Source organism: Oncorhynchus clarkii, chromosome 13 (assembly GCF_045791955.1).
Source record: "Oncorhynchus clarkii lewisi isolate Uvic-CL-2024 chromosome 13, UVic_Ocla_1.0, whole genome shotgun sequence".
Taxonomy (NCBI): Eukaryota; Metazoa; Chordata; class Actinopteri; order Salmoniformes; family Salmonidae; genus Oncorhynchus; species Oncorhynchus clarkii.
The window spans coordinates 2,611,135-2,632,155 of record NC_092159.1 but is presented as its reverse complement, the minus strand read 5'-3'; the positions used below and the strand labels follow the sequence as shown (position 1 = coordinate 2,632,155).

Here is a 21,021-nt window from a genome sequence, read left to right as displayed (position 1 = left end):
AGTCTCGTTCCCCCTCCACCACTCACGTCGTCGCTGAGTAGTTCAGTGTAGTGTTGAGGAGAAAACTGATCCACCCAGAGACGAGAAGATTCCTCCTCCTCCTCCTCTCGATCCCCCTCTTCTCTCTGTCTGCCGTCCAGCTCTCCAAACTCTTCATCCACTTGACTGAACACACACACACACACACGTTTATGCTATAAACAAGTATTAATGTACAGAAACGACAATATCTATCAGGTGATACAGTCCCAGTCAACAGTTTGCACACCTCCTCATTCCAGGGTTCTAGAACACCTACTCATTCCAGGGTTCTAGAACACCTACTCATTCCAGGGTTCTAGAACACCTCCTCATTCCAGGGTTCTAGAACACCTACTCATTCCAGGGTTTTTCTTTATTTTACTATTTTCTACATTGTAGAATAATAGTGAAGACAACAAAACTATGAAATAACACATATGGAATCATGTAGTAACCAAAACAGTGTTAAACAATATATATAAAATATTTCCTATTTGAGATTCTTCAAAGTAGCCACCCTTTGCCTTGGTGACAGCTTTGCACACTCTTGGCATTCTCTCAACCAGCTTCATGAGGTAGTCACCTGGAATGCATTTCAATTAACAGGTGCACCTTGTTAAAAGTTAATGTGGAATTTCTTTCCCTCTTAAAGCTTTAAGGTAGGGGTGGTATACAGAAGATAGCCCTATTTGGTAAAAGACCAAGTCCATATTATGGAAAGAACAGCTCAAATAAGCAAAGTGAAACGACAGGCCATCATTACTTTAAGACAATGAAGGTCAGTCAATCCAGAACATTTCAACAACTTTGAAAGTTTCTTCAAGTGCAGTCGCAAAAACCATCAAGTTCAATGATGAAACTGTCTCTCATGAGGACCGCCACAGGAAAGGAAGACTCAGAGTTACCTCTGCTATGATGAAACTGTCTCTCATGAGGACCGCCACAGGAAAGGAAGACCCAGAGTTACCTCTGCTATGATGAAACTGGCTCTCATGAGGACCGCCACAGGAAAGGAAGACTCAGAGTTACCTCTGCTATGATGAAACTGGCTCTCATGAGGACCACCACAGGAAAGGAAGACTCAGAGTTACCTCTGCTATGATGAAACTGGCTCTCATGAGGACTGCCACAGGAAAGGAAGACTAAGAGTTACCTCTGCTATGATGAAACTGGCTCTCATGAGGACCGCCACAGGAAAGGAAGACTCAGAGTTACCTCTGCTATGATGAAACTGGCTCTCATGAGGACCGCCACAGGAAAGGAAGACTCAGAGTTACCTCTGCTACAGAGGATCATTTCATTAGAGTTACCAGCCTCGGAAACTGCAGCCCAAATAAATGCTTCACAGAGTTCAAGTAACAGACACATCTCAACATCAACTGTTCAGAGGAGACTGTGTGAATCAGGCCTTCATGGTCGAATTTGCTGCAAAGAAACCACTACTAAAGGAATTATAGAACATGACGTAATTATGCCGTTAAATTGAATCGAAGGGAAAAAAGTTATTTTACAACAATGCTTTTACTGATTGTAAAAAGGTATGGAACACAGTTAAGGGCTTACTTGGTACATCTATCTCCTCATGCCCATCTAGTGTGGAGGTTGGCGGGAGAATGATAACAGGACCAGTTGATATTGTACTATTACTACTACTAATAGTGCCAATCATTTTACTACTACTAATAGTGCCAATCATTTTACTACTACTAATAGTGCCAATCATTTTACTACTACTAATAGTGCCAATCATTTTACTACTACTAATAGTGCCAATCATTTTACTACTACTAATAGTGCCAATCATTTTACTACTACTAATAGTGCCAATCATTTTACTACTACTAATAGTGCCAATCATTTTACTACTACTAATAGTGCCAATCATATTACTACTACTAATAGTGCCAATCATTTTACTACTGCTAATAGTGCCAATCATTTTACTACTACTAATAGTGACAATCATTTTACTACTACTAATAGTGACAATCATTTTGCTGATTTTTTTTACACAGAAAATGAAATTACTAAGCAACAATGTAGACATAAATTCTTCCAAACAAGCTATTGTCCAATGGATTGATGATCATATTATGAGCAACAAGATCTGCTCTTTTAGTCTACAAACGGTGTCAGTGGAGGAGGTGTTAAACCTATTGAAGTCATTACCTGATGGTAAATCTACAGTGGAGGAGGTGTCAAACCTATTGAAGTCATTACCTGGTGGTAAATCTACAGTGGAGGAGGTGTTAAACCTATTGAAGTCATTACCTGATGGTAAATCTACAGTGGAGGAGGTGTTAAACCTATTGAAGTCATTACCTGATGGTAAATCTACAGGTTATGGTCTTATGGATAAACCAAACTACTGGGAGTGCAGCTAGACAACTGCTTATCATCGTCGTCTCAAATAACTAATTTATGTAAAAAAAAATATATTAAAACAGCATGCACAATCAGAAGGATAGCTAAATATTTACAAGGGAAAATCCTTCAGCAAATAACACAGGCATTGGTTGAGAGTCAAGTGAACTATTGTTCGGTGGTCTGGGGAAATGCATCATCTAGTGAAGTTAGGAGGCTGCAGAATGCACAGAATAAAGCAGCAAGGATTGTTTTAAGGTGGAGATACGGTTCTTCTGATGCAGTCATGGGTTGTTTTAAGGTGGAGATATGGTTCTTCTGATGCAGTCATGGGTTGTTTTAAGGTGGAGGTATGGTTCTTCTGATGCAGTCATGGGTTGTTTTAAGGTGGAGATATGGTTCTTCTGATGCAGTCATGGGTTGTTTTAAGGTGGAGATGTGGTTCTTCTGATGCAGTCATGGGTTGTTTTAAGGTGGAGATATGGTTCTTCTGATGCAGTCATGGGTTGTTTTAAGGTGGAGATATGGTTCTTCTGTTGCAGTCATGGGTTGTTTTAAGGTGGAGATATGGGTCTTCTGTTGCAGTCATGGGTTGTTTTAAGGTGGAGATGTGGTTCTTCTGTTGCAGTCATGGGTTGTTTTAAGGTGGAGGTATGGTTCTTCTGATGCAGTCATGGGTTGTTTTAAGGTGGAGATATGGTTCTTCTGATGCAGTCATGCGCAGTGTTCTTGGTTGGTCATCAATCGACAAGATAATTGACTAAAACATGCTTATCTTATTTTATAATATACATCATTTAAAACGGCCAAGTTCTATTCACAGCAGGTATTCAGATGGTAAGAGACAGACATTCAGTAAATACTAGGAATAGATTGGTTAGAGACAGACATTCAGTAAATACTAGGAATAGATTGGTTAAGAGACAGACATTCAGTAAATACTAGGAATAGATTGGTTAAGAGACAGACATTCAGTAAATACTAGGAATAGATTGGTTAGAGACAGACATTCAGTAAATACTAGGAATAGATTGGTTAAGAGACAGACATTCAGTAAATACTAGGAATAGATTGGTTAAGAGACAGACATTCAGTAAATACTAGGAATAGATTGGTTAGAGACAGACATTCAGTAAATACTAGGAATAGATTGGTTAAGAGACAGACATTCAGTAAATACTAGGAATAGATTGGTTAAGAGACAGACATTCAGTAAATACTAGGAATAGATTGGTAAGAGACAGACATTCAGTAAATACTAGGAATAGATTGGTTAGAGACAGACATTCAGTAAATACTAGGAATAGATTGGTTAAGAGACAGACATTCAGTAAATACTAGGAATAGATTGGTTAAGAGACAGACATTCAGTAAATACTAGGAATAGATTGGTTAAGAGACAGACATTCAGTAAATACTAGGAATAGATTGGTTAAGAGACAGACATTCAGTAAATACTAGGAATAGATTGGTTAGAGACAGACATTCAGTAAATACTAGGAATAGATTGGTTAGAGACAGACATTCAGTAAATACTAGGAATAGATTGGTTAGAGACAGACATTCAGTAAATACTAGGAATAGATTGGTTAAGAGACAGACATTCCGTAAATACTAGGAATAGATTGGTAAGAGACAGACATTCAGTAAATACTAGGAATAGATTGGTTAGAGACAGACATTCAGTAAATACTAGGAATAGATTGGTTAAGAGACAGACATTCAGTAAATACTAGGAATAGATTGGTTAAGAGACAGACATTCAGTAAATACTAGGAATAGATTGGTTAAGAGACAGACATTCAGTAAATACTAGGAATAGATTGGTTAAGAGACAGACATTCAGTAAATACTAGGAATAGATTGGTTAAGAGACAGACATTCAGTAAATACTAGGAATAGATTGGTTAAGAGACAGACATTCCGTAAATACTAGGAATAGATTGGTTAGAGACAGACATTCAGTAAATACTAGGAATAGATTGGTTAAGAGACAGACATTCAGTAAATACTAGGAATAGATTGGTTAAGAGACAGACATTCCGTAAATACTAGGAATAGATTGGTTAAGAGACAGACATTCAGTAAATACTAGGAATAGATTGGTTAAGAGACAGACATTCAGTAAATACTAGGAATAGATTGGTTAAGAGACAGACATTCCGTAAATACTAGGAATAGATTGGTTAAGAGACAGACATTCAGTAAATACTAGGAATAGATTGGTTAAGAGACAGACATTCAGTAAATACTAGGAATAGATTGGTTAAGAGACAGACATTCCGTAAATACTAGGAATAGATTGGTAAGAGACAGACATTCAGTAAATACTAGGAATAGATTGGTAAGAGACAGACATTCCGTAAATACTAGGAATAGATTGGTAAGAGACAGACATTCAGTAAATACTAGGAATAGATTGGTTAAGAGACAGACATTCAGTAAATACTAGGAATAGATTGGTTAGAGACAGACATTCAGTAAATACTAGGAATAGATTGGTTAAGAGACAGACATTCCGTAAATACTAGGAATAGATTGGTTAAGAGACAGACATTCAGTAAATACTAGGAATAGATTGTCCACCATCTCTGCGTTATCCAGACAGAAAAAAGAAATGGGCAAAATAACATTTAGATTTAGAGCTATAAAGAAATGGAATAAATTAACTGAGCAAACTAGAAACCTTTCAATATATAAGTTTAAACATTATTTAAAAACCATTTAAATATAGTATATATAAATGTTGTGGGACTATAGTAGATGAAGAATCAATATTTTTTAGACTGAGTATTTATTGGGTCATTATGCTAGTGTATTATGTATGTTTGTAACAGTGTGTTATATGTGAAAGTGTGTTTGTATTATAAATTATATTTTAATGTTAAGGACTCTTGGAAGATTAGTCCAAATGGGGACTAAAAGAGATCCTAATAAAATCAAATCAAAGGACACCAATAAGAAGAAGAGACTTGCTTGGACACATGAGTAATGGACATTAGACCGGCGGAAATCTGTCCTTTGGTCTGAGGAGTCTATTTGTGGTTCCAACCGCCGTGTCTTTGTGAGACACAGAGTAGGTGAACGGATGATCTCTGCATGTGTGGTTCCCACCGCGAAGCATGGAGGAGGAGGTGTGATGGTGCTTTGCTGGTGACACTGTCTGTGATTTATTTAGAATTCAAGGCACACTTAACCAGCATGGCTACCACAGCATTCTGCAGCGATAAGCCATCCCACCTGGTTTGCGCTTAGTGGGACTATCATTTTGTTTTTCAACAGGACAATGAGCCAACACACCTCCAGGCGGTGTAAAGGCTATTTTACCAAGGAGAGTGATGGAGTGTTGCGTCAGATGACCTGGCCTCCACATTAACCCGATCTCAACCAAATGAGATGGTTTGGGATGAGTTGGACCGCAGAGTGAAGGAGCCAACAAGTGCTCAGCATATGTGGGAACTCCTTCAAGACTGCTGGAAAAGCATTCCAGGTGAAGCTGGTTGAGAGAATGCCAAGAGTGTGCAAAGCTGTCATCAAAGCCAAGGGTGGCAACTTTGAAGAATCTCAAATATATTTTGATTTGTTTAACACTTTTTTGGTTACTACATGATTCCATATGTGTTATTTCATAGTTCATGTCTTCACTATTTTCCAACATAAAGAAAACCCCTTGAATGAGTAACTTTAACTTTAGATTGGTACTGCATGTACACACACACACACACCTGTTGAGTCGCTCTGTTAGGCGCTGAGATTCCTCCACCACTTGGCGATGACGCTGCAGAAACAGTCAGAAAATCAGAAACAGACAGAAAGTCAGCTCAGTCAGTCAGAAACAGACAGAAACAGTCAGCTCAGCCAGAAACAGTCAGAAACAGTCAGCTCAGTCAAAAACAGTCAGAAACAGTCAGCTCAGTCAAAAACAGTCAGAAACAGTCAGCTCAGTCAAAAACAGTCAGAAACAGTCAGCTCAGTCAAAAACAGTCAGAAAGAGTCAGCTCAGTCAGACAGAAAGAGTCAGCTCAGTCAGACAGAAAGAGTCAGCTCAGTCAGACAGAAAGAGTCAGCTCAGTCAGACAGAAAGAGTCAGCTCAGTCAGACAGAAAGAGTCAGCTCAGTCAGACAGAAAGAGTCATCTCAGTCAGACAGAAACAGACAGCTCAGTCAGACAGAAACAGTCAGCCAGAAACAGTCAGAAACAGTGAGCTCAGTCAGAAACAGTCAGCTCAGTCAGTCAGAAACAGTCAGCTCAGTCAGTCAGAAACAGTCAGCTCAGTTAGTCAGAAACAGACAGAAACAGTCAGCTCAGTCAGTCAGAAACAGACAGAAACAGTCAGCTCAGTCAGTCAGAAACAGACAGAAACAGTCAGCTCAGTCAGTCAGAAACAGACAGAAACAGTCAGCTCAGTCAGTCAGAAACAGACAGAAACAATCAGCTCAGTCAGCTCAGTCAGTCAGAAACAGACAGAAACAATCAGCTCAGTCAGACAGAAACAGTCAGCTCAGTCAGTCAGAAACAGACAGAAACAGTCAGCTCAGTCAGTCAGAAACAGACAGAAACAGTCAGCTCAGTCAGTCAGAAACAGACAGAAACAGTCAGCTCAGTCAGTCAGAAACAGACAGAAACAGTCAGCTCAGTCAGTCAGAAACAGTCAGCTCAGTCAAAAACAGTCAGCTCAGACAGAAACAGTCAGCTCAGTCAGAAACAGTCAGCTCAGTCAGAAACAGTCAGCTCAGTCAGAAACAGTCAGCTCAGTCAGAAACAGTCAGCTCAGTCAGAAACAGTCAGCTCAGTCAGAAACAGTCAGCTCAGTCAGAAACAGTCAGCTCAGACAGCTGTAGACTTTGGGAAGCGTGTGTGTGGACGTGTTTAAGGTGAAGGTTTAACTATACTTGAAGACCAGAAGTAGAATAGTAAACAAACTAACATTTGACAAACTGGGAACATTTTGTTGGTCCCCATAAGGTAAAATGCTGTTTCTAGGGGGTTTAGAGGTTAAGGTTAGAATTAGGTTAAGGGTTAGGAGCTAGGGTTAGGAGCTAGGGTTAGGAGCTAGGGTTAAGGTTAGGATTAGGTTATGGGTTAGGAGCTAGGGTTAGGAGCTAGGGTTAAGGTTAGGATTAGGTTAAGGGTTAGGAGCTAGGGTTAGGAGCTAGGGTTAAGTCTTTGGGTTAAGGATAGGTTTAGGTTAAGGGTTAGGAGCTAGGGTTAGGAGCTAGGGTTAGGAGCTAGGGTTAAGGTTAGGATTAGGTTATGGGTTAGGAGCTAGGGTTAGGAGCTAGGGTTAAGGTTAGGATTAGGTTAAGGGTTAGGAGCTAGGGTTAGGAGCTAGGGTTAGGAGCTAGGGTTATGTTTTTGGGTTAAGGTTAGGATTAGGTTAAGAGTACGTGTTAGGTTTACAGAAAATGAATTGTGTGTCCCCGCAAGGTTAGCTGTGGGGGTGTACTCACCTTCTCGGCCACCTGTTCTCTCAGTACCTCGATGGGAACAGCCAGCAAACCCAATGCATTATGGGAGCTACGAAAAGCACTGGGGTCCACAGCCTATAAGACACAGTAAATAAGGGAGACAGAGAGAGAGGTGACTGGGGTCCTATAAGACAGTAAATAAGGGAGACAGAGAGAGAGGTGACTGGGGTCCTATAAGACAGTAAATAAGGGAGACAGAGAGAGAGGTGACTGGGGTCCTATAAGACAGTAAATAAGGGAGACAGAGAGAGAGTTGACTGGGGTCCTATAAGACAGTAAATAAGGGAGACAGAGAGAGAGGTGATTGGTGGATCAGGTAAAGCTCAGTGATTGGCTAAAAGTTTACCTTTCCCCTCATGTCGTCTGTCTGTCGGAGGTAGACGCGGTTTCCTGTCTGGTCCGTCACGCTAACGTATCCCCCCTCGGCCGGGGGGCGCTTCAGAACGTGACACGACGTTGCCGCGGTGACTCTCCGAGGAGACTCCTGGATGGCTGCGAAGCCACTGATGTCCAAGATCGCCGGGATTAGCTGGGGTCTACACACACACACACACACACACACACACACACACACACACACACACACACACACACTTTGATTTGAGAGTTCCTCATATTGACATTGGCTGCTGCCTCTGTTACTAATACGAATAGACTGAATGGGGCAGATCTATGCATCTATATATCTATGATCTAGATCTACGCAATCTGATAGTCAAACCAACTATATCAACACCAACCATCAGAGAGGACCTGAAACCACCTATTGGGACAGATCAATACCAACCATCAGACAGGGCCTGAAACCACCTATTGGGACAGATCAATACCAACTATATCAACATCAACCATCAGACAGGGCCTGAAACCACCTATTGGGACAGATCAATACCAACTATATCAACACCAACCATCAGACAGGGCCTGAAACCACCTATTGGGACAGATCAATACCAACCATCAGACAGGGCCTGAAACCACCTATTGGGACAGATCAATACCAACTATATCAACACCAACCATCAGACAGGGCCTGACACCACCTATTGGGACAGATCAATACCAACCATCAGACAGGGCCTGAAACCACCTATTGGGACCGATCAATACCAACCATCAGACAGGGCCTGAAACCACCTATTGGGACAGATCAATACCAACCATCAGACAGGGCCTGAAACCACCTATTGGGACAGATCAACACCAACCATCAGACAGGGCCTGAAACCACCTATTGGGACAGATCAATACCAACCATCAGACAGGGCCTGAAACCACCTATTGGGACCGATCAATACCAACCATCAGACAGGGCCTGAAACCACCTATTGGGACAGATCAATACCAACCATCAGACAGGGCCTGAAACCACCTATTGGGGCAGATCAACACCAACTATATCAATACCAACCATCAGACAGGGCCTGAAACCACCTATTGGGACAGATAAATACCAACTATATCAACACCAACCATCAGACAGGGCCTGAAACCACCTATTGGGACAGATCAACACCAACTATATCAATACCAACCATCAGACAGGGCCTGAACCCACCTATTGGGACAGATCAATACCAACCATCAGACAGGGCCTGAAACCACCTATTGGGACAGATCAATACCAACCATCAGACAGGGCCTGAAACCACCTATTGGGACAGATCAATACCAACTATATCAACACCAACCATCAGACAGGGCCTGAAACCACCTATTGGGACAGATCAATACCAACCATCAGACAGGGCCTGAAACCACCTATTGGGACAGATCAACACCAACTATATCAATACCAACCATCAGACAGGGCCTGAAACCACCTACTGGGACAGATCAATACCAACCATCAGACAGGGCCTGAAACCACCTATTGGGGCAGATCAATATCAACCATCAGACAGGGCCTGAAACCACCTATTGGGACAGATCAATACCAACTATATCAACACCAACCATCAGACAGGGCCTGAAACCACCTATTGGGACAGATCAATACCAACTATATCAACACCAACCATCAGACAGGGCCTGAAACCACCTATTGGGACAGATCAACACCAACTATATCAATACCAACCATCAGACAGGGCCTGAACCCACCTATTGGGACAGATCAACACCAACCATCAGACAGGGCCTGAAACCAGCTATTGGGACAGATCAATACCAACCATCAGACAGGGCCTGAAACCACCTATTGGGACAGATCAATACCAACCATCAGACAGGGCCTGAAACCACCTATTGGGACAGATCAATACCAACCATCAGACAGGGCCTGAAACCACCTATTGGGACAGATCAATACCAACCATCAGACAGGGCCTGAAACCACCTATTGGGACAGATCAATACCAACTATATCAACACCAACCATCAGACAGGGCCTGAACCCACCTATTGGGACAGATCAATACCAACCATCAGACAGGGCCTGAAACCACCTATTGGGACAGATCGATACCAACCATCAGACAGGGCCTGAAACCACCTATTGGGACAGATCAACACCAACCATCAGACAGGGCCTGAAACCACCTATTGGGACAGATCAATACCAACCATCAGACAGGGCCTGAAACCACCTATTGGGACAGATCAATACCAACCATCAGACAGGGCCTGAAACCACCTATTGGGGCAGATCAACACCAACTATATCAATACCAACCATCAGACAGGGCCTGAAACCACCTATTGGGACAGATAAATACCAACTATATCAACACCAACCATCAGACAGGGCCTGAAACCACCTATTGGGACAGATCAACACCAACTATATCAATACCAACCATCAGACAGGGCCTGAACCCACCTATTGGGACAGATCAATACCAACCATCAGACAGGGCCTGAAACCACCTATTGGGACAGATCAATACCAACCATCAGACAGGGCCTGAAACCACCTATTGGGACAGATCAATACCAACTATATCAACACCAACCATCAGACAGGGCCTGAAACCACCTATTGGGACAGATCAATACCAACCATCAGACAGGGCCTGAAACCACCTATTGGGACAGATCAACACCAACTATATCAATACCAACCATCAGACAGGGCCTGAAACCACCTACTGGGACAGATCAATACCAACCATCAGACAGGGCCTGAAACCACCTATTGGGGCAGATCAATATCAACCATCAGACAGGGCCTGAAACCACCTATTGGGACAGATCAATACCAACTATATCAACACCAACCATCAGACAGGGCCTGAAACCACCTATTGGGACAGATCAATACCAACTATATCAACACCAACCATCAGACAGGGCCTGAAACCACCTATTGGGACAGATCAACACCAACTATATCAATACCAACCATCAGACAGGGCCTGAACCCACCTATTGGGACAGATCAACACCAACCATCAGACAGGGCCTGAAACCAGCTATTGGGACAGATCAATACCAACCATCAGACAGGGCCTGAAACCACCTATTGGGACAGATCAATACCAACCATCAGACAGGGCCTGAAACCACCTATTGGGACAGATCAATACCAACCATCAGACAGGGCCTGAAACCACCTATTGGGACAGATCAATACCAACCATCAGACAGGGCCTGAAACCACCTATTGGGACAGATCAATACCAACTATATCAACACCAACCATCAGACAGGGCCTGAACCCACCTATTGGGACAGATCAATACCAACCATCAGACAGGGCCTGAAACCACCTATTGGGACAGATCGATACCAACCATCAGACAGGGCCTGAAACCACCTATTGGGACAGATCAATACCAACCATCAGACAGGGCCTGAACCCACCTATTGGGACAGATCAACACCAACCATCAGACAGGGCCTGAAACCAGCTATTGGGACAGATCAATACCAACCATCAGACAGGGCCTGAAACCACCTATTGGGACCGATCAATACCAACCATCAGACAGGGCCTGAAACCACCTATTGGGACAGATCAACACCAACCATCAGACAGGGCCTGAAACCACCTATTGGGACAGATCAATACCAACCATCAGACAGGGCCTGAAACCACCTATTGGGACCGATCAATACCAACCATCAGACAGGGCCTGAAACCACCTATTGGGACAGATCAATACCAACCATCAGACAGGGCCTGAAACCACCTATTGGGGCAGATCAACACCAACTATATCAATACCAACCATCAGACAGGGCCTGAAACCACCTATTGGGACAGATAAATACCAACTATATCAACACCAACCATCAGACAGGGCCTGAAACCACCTATTGGGACAGATCAACACCAACTATATCAATACCAACCATCAGACAGGGCCTGAACCCACCTATTGGGACAGATCAATACCAACCATCAGACAGGGCCTGAAACCACCTATTGGGACAGATCAATACCAACCATCAGACAGGGCCTGAAACCACCTATTGGGACAGATCAATACCAACTATATCAACACCAACCATCAGACAGGGCCTGAAACCACCTATTGGGACAGATCAATACCAACCATCAGACAGGGCCTGAAACCACCTATTGGGACAGATCAACACCAACTATATCAATACCAACCATCAGACAGGGCCTGAAACCACCTACTGGGACAGATCAATACCAACCATCAGACAGGGCCTGAAACCACCTATTGGGGCAGATCAATATCAACCATCAGACAGGGCCTGAAACCACCTATTGGGACAGATCAATACCAACTATATCAACACCAACCATCAGACAGGGCCTGAAACCACCTATTGGGACAGATCAATACCAACTATATCAACACCAACCATCAGACAGGGCCTGAAACCACCTATTGGGACAGATCAACACCAACTATATCAATACCAACCATCAGACAGGGCCTGAACCCACCTATTGGGACAGATCAACACCAACCATCAGACAGGGCCTGAAACCAGCTATTGGGACAGATCAATACCAACCATCAGACAGGGCCTGAAACCACCTATTGGGACAGATCAATACCAACCATCAGACAGGGCCTGAAACCACCTATTGGGACAGATCAATACCAACCATCAGACAGGGCCTGAAACCACCTATTGGGACAGATCAATACCAACCATCAGACAGGGCCTGAAACCACCTATTGGGACAGATCAATACCAACTATATCAACACCAACCATCAGACAGGGCCTGAACCCACCTATTGGGACAGATCAATACCAACCATCAGACAGGGCCTGAAACCACCTATTGGGACAGATCGATACCAACCATCAGACAGGGCCTGAAACCACCTATTGGGACAGATCAACACCAACCATCAGACAGGGCCTGAAACCACCTATTGGGACAGATCAATACCAACCATCAGACAGGGCCTGAAACCACCTATTGGGACAGATCAATACCAACCATCAGACAGGGCCTGAAACCACCTATTGGGGCAGATCAACACCAACTATATCAATACCAACCATCAGACAGGGCCTGAAACCACCTATTGGGACAGATAAATACCAACTATATCAACACCAACCATCAGACAGGGCCTGAAACCACCTATTGGGACAGATCAACACCAACTATATCAATACCAACCATCAGACAGGGCCTGAACCCACCTATTGGGACAGATCAATACCAACCATCAGACAGGGCCTGAAACCACCTATTGGGACAGATCAATACCAACCATCAGACAGGGCCTGAAACCACCTATTGGGACAGATCAATACCAACTATATCAACACCAACCATCAGACAGGGCCTGAAACCACCTATTGGGACAGATCAATACCAACCATCAGACAGGGCCTGAAACCACCTATTGGGACAGATCAACACCAACTATATCAATACCAACCATCAGACAGGGCCTGAAACCACCTACTGGGACAGATCAATACCAACCATCAGACAGGGCCTGAAACCACCTATTGGGGCAGATCAATATCAACCATCAGACAGGGCCTGAAACCACCTATTGGGACAGATCAATACCAACTATATCAACACCAACCATCAGACAGGGCCTGAAACCACCTATTGGGACAGATCAATACCAACTATATCAACACCAACCATCAGACAGGGCCTGAAACCACCTATTGGGACAGATCAACACCAACTATATCAATACCAACCATCAGACAGGGCCTGAACCCACCTATTGGGACAGATCAACACCAACCATCAGACAGGGCCTGAAACCAGCTATTGGGACAGATCAATACCAACCATCAGACAGGGCCTGAAACCACCTATTGGGACAGATCAATACCAACCATCAGACAGGGCCTGAAACCACCTATTGGGACAGATCAATACCAACCATCAGACAGGGCCTGAAACCACCTATTGGGACAGATCAATACCAACCATCAGACAGGGCCTGAAACCACCTATTGGGACAGATCAATACCAACTATATCAACACCAACCATCAGACAGGGCCTGAACCCACCTATTGGGACAGATCAATACCAACCATCAGACAGGGCCTGAAACCACCTATTGGGACAGATCGATACCAACCATCAGACAGGGCCTGAAACCACCTATTGGGACAGATCAATACCAACCATCAGACAGGGCCTGAACCCACCTATTGGGACAGATCAACACCAACCATCAGACAGGGCCTGAAACCAGCTATTGGGACAGATCAATACCAACCATCAGACAGGGCCTGAAACCACCTATTGGGACCGATCAATACCAACCATCAGACAGGGCCTGAAACCACCTATTGGGACAGATCAACACCAACCATCAGACAGGGCCTGAAACCAGCTATTGGGACAGATCAATACCAACCATCAGACAGGGCCTGAAACCACCTATTGGGACAGATCAATACCAACCATCAGACAGGGCCTGAAACCACCTATTGGGACAGATCAATACCAACCATCAGACAGGGCCTGAAACCACCTATTGGGACAGATCAATACCAACCATCAGACAGGGCCTGAAACCACCTATTGGGACAGATCAACACCAACCATCAGACAGGGCCTGAAACCACCTATTGGGACAGATCAATACCAACCATCAGACAGGGCCTGAAACCACCTATTGGGACAGATCAATACCAACCATCAGACAGGGCCTGAAACCACCTATTGGGACAGATCAATACCAACCATCAGACAGGGCCTGAAACCACCTATTGGGACAGATCAATACCAACCATCAGACAGGGCCTGAAACCACCTATTGGGACAGATCAATACCAACTATATCAACACCAACCATCAGACAGGGCCTGAACCCACCTATTGGGACAGATCAATACCAACCATCAGACAGGGCCTGAAACCACCTATTGGGACAGATCGATACCAACCATCAGACAGGGCCTGAAACCACCTATTGGGACAGATCAATACCAACCATCAGACAGGGCCTGAACCCACCTATTGGGACAGATCAACACCAACCATCAGACAGGGCCTGAAACCAGCTATTGGGACAGATCAATACCAACCATCAGACAGGGCCTGAAACCACCTATTGGGACCGATCAATACCAACCATCAGACAGGGCCTGAAACCACCTATTGGGACAGATCAACACCAACCATCAGACAGGGCCTGAAACCAGCTATTGGGACAGATCAATACCAACCATCAGACAGGGCCTGAAACCACCTATTGGGACAGATCAATACCAACCATCAGACAGGGCCTGAAACCACCTATTGGGACAGATCAATACCAACCATCAGACAGGGCCTGAAACCACCTATTGGGACAGATCAATACCAACCATCAGACAGGGCCTGAAACCACCTATTGGGACAGATCAACACCAACCATCAGACAGGGCCTGAAACCACCTATTGGGACAGATCAATACCAACCATCAGACAGGGCCTGAAACCACCTATTGGGACAGATCAATACCAACCATCAGACAGGGCCTGAAACCACCTATTGGGACAGATCAATACCAACCATCAGACAGGGCCTGAACCCACCTATTGGGACAGATCAATACCAACCATCAGACAGGGCCTGAAACCAGCTATTGAATGTAGCTTTGTTTGAGTTGGAGGTTCCATGTGACTAAACAAACCGTAAAGAGCTTGGGATGATGCATCTGGACATTAGGAGCTTACTTCCTGAACTGAATTACATCAAGGTCTGGGCTATGCAGACACTACTGGACATTAGGAGCTTACTTCCTGAACTGGATTACATCAAGTCATTATAATATAATATACACACAGAAATACAAGCCTTTGGTCATTAACATGGTCAAATCCAGAAATTATCATTTCGAAAACAAAACGTCTATTCTTTCAGTGAAATACGGAACCATTCCGTATTTTATCGAACAGGTGGCTTCCCTAAGTCTAAATATTGCTGTTACATTGCACAACCTTCAATGTTATGTCATAATTACGTAAAATTCTGGCAAATTAATTAAGGTCTTTGTTAGGAAGAAATGGACTTCACACCGTTCTCAACGAGCCAGGCGGGCCAAACTGCTGCATATACCCTGACTCTGCTTGCACTGAAGAGGGCTGGTTCTAGTAGATGTACTAGTGGGTTATTAGAGGGCTGGTTCTAGTTGATGTACTAGTGGGTTATTAGAGGGCTGGTTCTAGTTGATGTACTAGTGGGTTATTAGAAGGCTGGTCAGCTGGTTCTAGTTGATGTACTAGTGGGTTATTAGAGGGCTGGTTCTAGTTGATGTACTAGAGGGTTATTAGAGGGCTGGTTCTAGTTGATGTACTAGTGGGTTATTAGAAGGCTGGTCAGCTGGTTCTAGTTGATGTACTAGTGGGTTATTAGAGGGCTGGTCAGCTGGTTCTAGTTGATGTACTTGTGGGTTATTAGAGAGCTGGTTCTAGTTGATGTACTAGTGGGTTATTAGAGGGCTGGTCAGCTGGTTCTAGTTGATGTACTAGTGGGTTATTAGAGGGCTGGTCAGCTGGTTCTAGTTGATGTACTAGTGGGTTATTAGAGGGCTGGTCAGCTGGTTCTAGTTGATGTACTAGTGGGTTATTAGAGGGCTGGTCAGCTGGTTCTAGTTGATGTACTAGTGGGTTATTAGAGGGCTGGTTCTAGTTGATGTACTAGTGGGTTATTAGAGGGTTGGTCAGCTGGTTCTAGTTGATGTACTAGTGGGTTATTAGAGGGCTGGTTCTAGTTGATGTACTAGTGGGTTATTAGAGGGCTGGTCAGCTGGTTCTAGTTGATGTACTAGTGGGTTATTAGAGGGCTGGTTCTAGTTGATGTACTAGTGGGTTATTAGAGGGCTGGTCAGCTGGTTCTAGTTGATGTACTAGTGGGTTATTAGAGGGCTGGTCAGCTGGTTCTAGTTGATGTACTAGTGGGTTATTAGAGGGCTGGTCAGCTGGTTCTAGTTGATGTACTAGTGGGTTATTAGAGGGCTGGTCAGCTGGTTCTAGTTGATGTACTTGTGGGTTATTAGAGGGCTGGTCAGCTGGTTCTAGTTGATGTACTAGTGGGTTATTAGAGGGCTGGTCAGCTGGTTCTAGTTAATGTACTAGTGGGTTATTAGAGGGCTGGTTCTAGTTGATGTACTAGTGGGTTATTAGAGAGCTGGTTCTAGTTGATGTACTAGTGGGTTATTAGAGGGCTGGTCAGCTGGTTCTAGTTGATGTACTAGTGGGTTATTAGAGGGCTGGTTCTAGTTGATGTACTAGTGGGTTATTAGAGGGCTGGTCAGCTGGTTCTAGTTGATGTACTAGTGGGTTATTAGAGGGCTGGTTCTAGTTGATGTACTAGTGGGTTATTAGAGAGATGGTTGTAGTTGATGTACTAGTGGGTTATTAGAGGGCTGGTCAGCTGGTTCTAGTTGATGTACTAGTGGGTTATTAGAGGGCTGGTCAGCTGGTTCTAGTTGATGTACTAGTGGGTTATTAGAGGGCTGGTTCTAGTTGATGTACTAGTGGGTTATTAGAGGGTTGGTCAGCTGGTTCTAGTTAATGTACTAGTGGGTTATTAGAGGGCTGGTTCTAGTTGATGTACTAGTGGGTTATTAGAGGGCTGGTCAGCTGGTTCTAGTTGATGTACTAGTAGGTTATTAGAAGGCTGGTCAGCTGGTTCTACTTGATGTACTAGTGGGTTATTAGAGGGCTGGTCAGCTGGTTCTAGTTGATGTACTAATGGGTTATTAGAGAGCTGGTTCTAGTTGATGTACTAGTGGGTTATTAGAGAGCTGGTTCTAGTTTATGTACTAGTGGGTTATTAGAAGGCTGGTCAGCTGGTTCTAGTTGATGTACTAGTGGGTTATTAGAGAGCTGGTTCTAGTTGATGTACTAGTGGGTTATTAGAGAGCTGGTTCTAGTTGATGTACTAGTGGGTTATTAGAGGGCTGGTTCTAGTTGATGTACTAGTGGGTTATTAGAGGGCTGGTCAGCTGGTTCTAGTTGATGTACTAGTGGGTTATTAGAGGGCTGGTTCTAGTTGATGTACTAGTGGGTTATTAGAGGGCTGGTCAGCTGGTTCTAGTTGATGTACTAGTGGGTTATTAGAGGGTTGGATCTAGTTGACGTACTAGTGGGTTATTAGAGGGCTGGTCAGCCTGTTCCAGTATGACCTATGATCCTACCTGCTGCTCGGGGTTCGATGGAACTCCTCTGGAGACGACGGGGGGGTGATGTCATCAACCTGAGACACCTCAAACAGCTTCTTAGCCACATCCTGCCTCAGACGCTTAGCCTTGGGAGCTACACACGGATACAAATACATCAACGACAAGAGACACCACAGTACTCTCTCTCTCCCTCACGTCATCACACTAACGGCAGAGAAGAGGGAAGAGCTACTCACTGATTGGCTCGTCCGCCAGCAGGTGTTCTATGTCCTCTCCGTCACACGGCACAGACGGGCCTTCCAATTGGCCGAGGCTCCGTTTTGACGATACCTGTGATTGGCTCCTGAGTGGCTGGTCACCAGCGGTGATGGCTTCCTGGAACGACTGAGGCTTCTGCTTCCGGAACTCTGACCGCTTAGTGGAAGGAGCTGGATTAACTGACCACACAGAGAGACACACACACACACATCAGAATACACACACAGAGAGACACACACACACATCAGAATACACACACAGAGAGACACACACACACACATTAGAATACACACACACACAGAGAGACACACACACACACACATCAGAATACACACACAGAGAGAGACACACACACAGAGACACACACACACACAGAGACACACACACACATCAGAATACACAAACACACACAGAGAGACACACACACACATCAGAATACACACACGCACACACATCAGAATGCACACACACAGAGACAAACACACAGAGAGAGAGAGACATCAGACTAGTGTGTAGCCGACAGTATTTTTCAGTGACAACACTTTTCTGGCGTCCTCAAATTACACACAGGTGTTAGGAGATGCAGATAGATAGGTAGCAGAGGTGGTCACCTGTAACATGGCCGAGGGGGAACCCTAACCAAGACCTGTAACATGGCCGAGGGGGAACCCTAACCAAGACCTGTAACATGGCCGAGGGGGAACCCTAACCAAGACCTGTAACATGGCCGTGTGGGAACCCTAATCAAGACCTGTAACATGGAGACATGGGAACCCTAACCAAGACCTGTAACATGGCCGAGGGGGAACCCTAACCAAGACCTGTAACATGGCCGAGGGGGAACCCTAACCAAGACCTGTAACATGGCCGAGGGGGAACCCTAACCAAGACCTGTAACATGGCCGAGGGGGAACCCTAACCAAGACCTGTAACATGGCCGTGTGGGAACCCTAATCAAGACCTGTAACATGGAGACATGGGAACCCTAACCAAGAGCTATAACATGGAGACATGGGAACCCTAACCAAGACCTGTAACATGGAGACATGGGAACCCTAACCAAGAGCTATAACATGGAGACATGGGAACCCTAACCAAGACCTGTAACATGGAGACATGGGAACCCTAACCAAGACCTGTAACATGGAGACATGGGAACCCTAACCAAGAGCTATAACATGGAGACATGGGAACCCTAACCAAGACCTGTAACATGGAGACATGGGAACCCTAACCAAGAGCTGTAACATGGCCTTGTGGGAACCCTAACCAAGACCTGTAACATGGAAACATGGGAACCCTAACCAAGACCTGTAACATGGAGACATGGGAACCCTAACCAAGAGCTGTAACATGGAGACATGGGAACCCTAACCAAGAGCTGTAACATGGAGACATGGGAACCCTAACCAAGAGCTGTAACATGGAGACATGGGAACCCTAACCAAGACCTGTAACATGGAGACATGGGGACCCTAACCAAGAGCTGTAACATGGAGACACGGGAACCCTAACCAAGACCTGTAACATGGCCGTGTGGGAACCCTAACCAAGACCTGTAACATGGAGACACGGGAACCCTAACCAAGAGCTATAACATGGAGACATGGGAACCCTAACCAAGACCTGTAACATGGAGACATGGGAACCCTAACCAAGACCTGTAACATGGAGACATGGGAACCCTAACCAAGACCTGTAACATGGAGACATGGGGACCCTAACCAAGACCTGTAACATGGAGACATGGGAACCCTAACCAAGACCTGTAACATGGAGACATGGGAACCCTAACCAAGAGCTGTAACATGGAGACATGGGAACCCTAACCAAGAGCTGTAACATGGAGACATGGGAACCCTAACCAAGAGCTGTAACATGGAGACATGGGAACCCTAACCAAGACCTGTAACATGGAGACATGGGGACCCTAACCAAGAGCTGTAACATGGAGACACGGGAACCCTAACCAAGACCTGTAACATGGCCGTGTGGGAACCCTAACCAAGACCTGTAACATGGAGACACGGGAACCCTAACCAAGAGCTATAACATGGAGACATGGGAACCCTAACCAAGACCTGTAACATGGAGACATGGGAACCCTAACCAAGACCTGTAACATGGAGACATGGGAACCCTAACCAAGACCTGTAACATGGAGACATGGGAACCCTAACCAAGACCTGTAACATGGAGATGTGGGATGATTTTTTTTACATTGTTTCTAACATGTTAATGCCAAAATAACGGCTAAAAACGGGTCGCCACTGTCTCACTATTTTCTCCTTCTGTTCCTAGAGAACTACTACATCTGTTCCTACTTTTAACTCTGCATTTTGGGAGAAGAGCTCGTTAGTAAGCATTTCACTGTA

General features: G+C 44.6%; 1 protein-coding gene across 3 annotated transcripts in view; it reads right to left on the bottom strand.

Annotated features, from left to right (window-relative positions):
- The window catches only part of LOC139424276 (chromosome transmission fidelity protein 18 homolog), a 57,632-nt gene that overhangs the window by 35,885 nt on the left and 726 nt on the right, over positions 1-21,021 (bottom strand). For all 3 annotated transcript variants that reach the window (XR_011635918.1, XM_071175966.1, XM_071175967.1), the window contains exons 2-7: positions 18,625-18,825; positions 18,404-18,521; positions 8,201-8,390; positions 7,837-7,929; positions 6,111-6,163; positions 27-165 (exon numbers count right to left, since the gene is read on the bottom strand). Coding sequence is in view for 2 of the 3 variants with exons in the window: in XM_071175966.1 (XP_071032067.1) it covers positions 27-165; positions 6,111-6,163; positions 7,837-7,929; positions 8,201-8,390; positions 18,404-18,521; positions 18,625-18,825 (794 nt within the window). In the remaining variant the exon portion in view is untranslated. The remainder of the gene's footprint in view (positions 1-26; positions 166-6,110; positions 6,164-7,836; positions 7,930-8,200; positions 8,391-18,403; positions 18,522-18,624; positions 18,826-21,021) is intronic.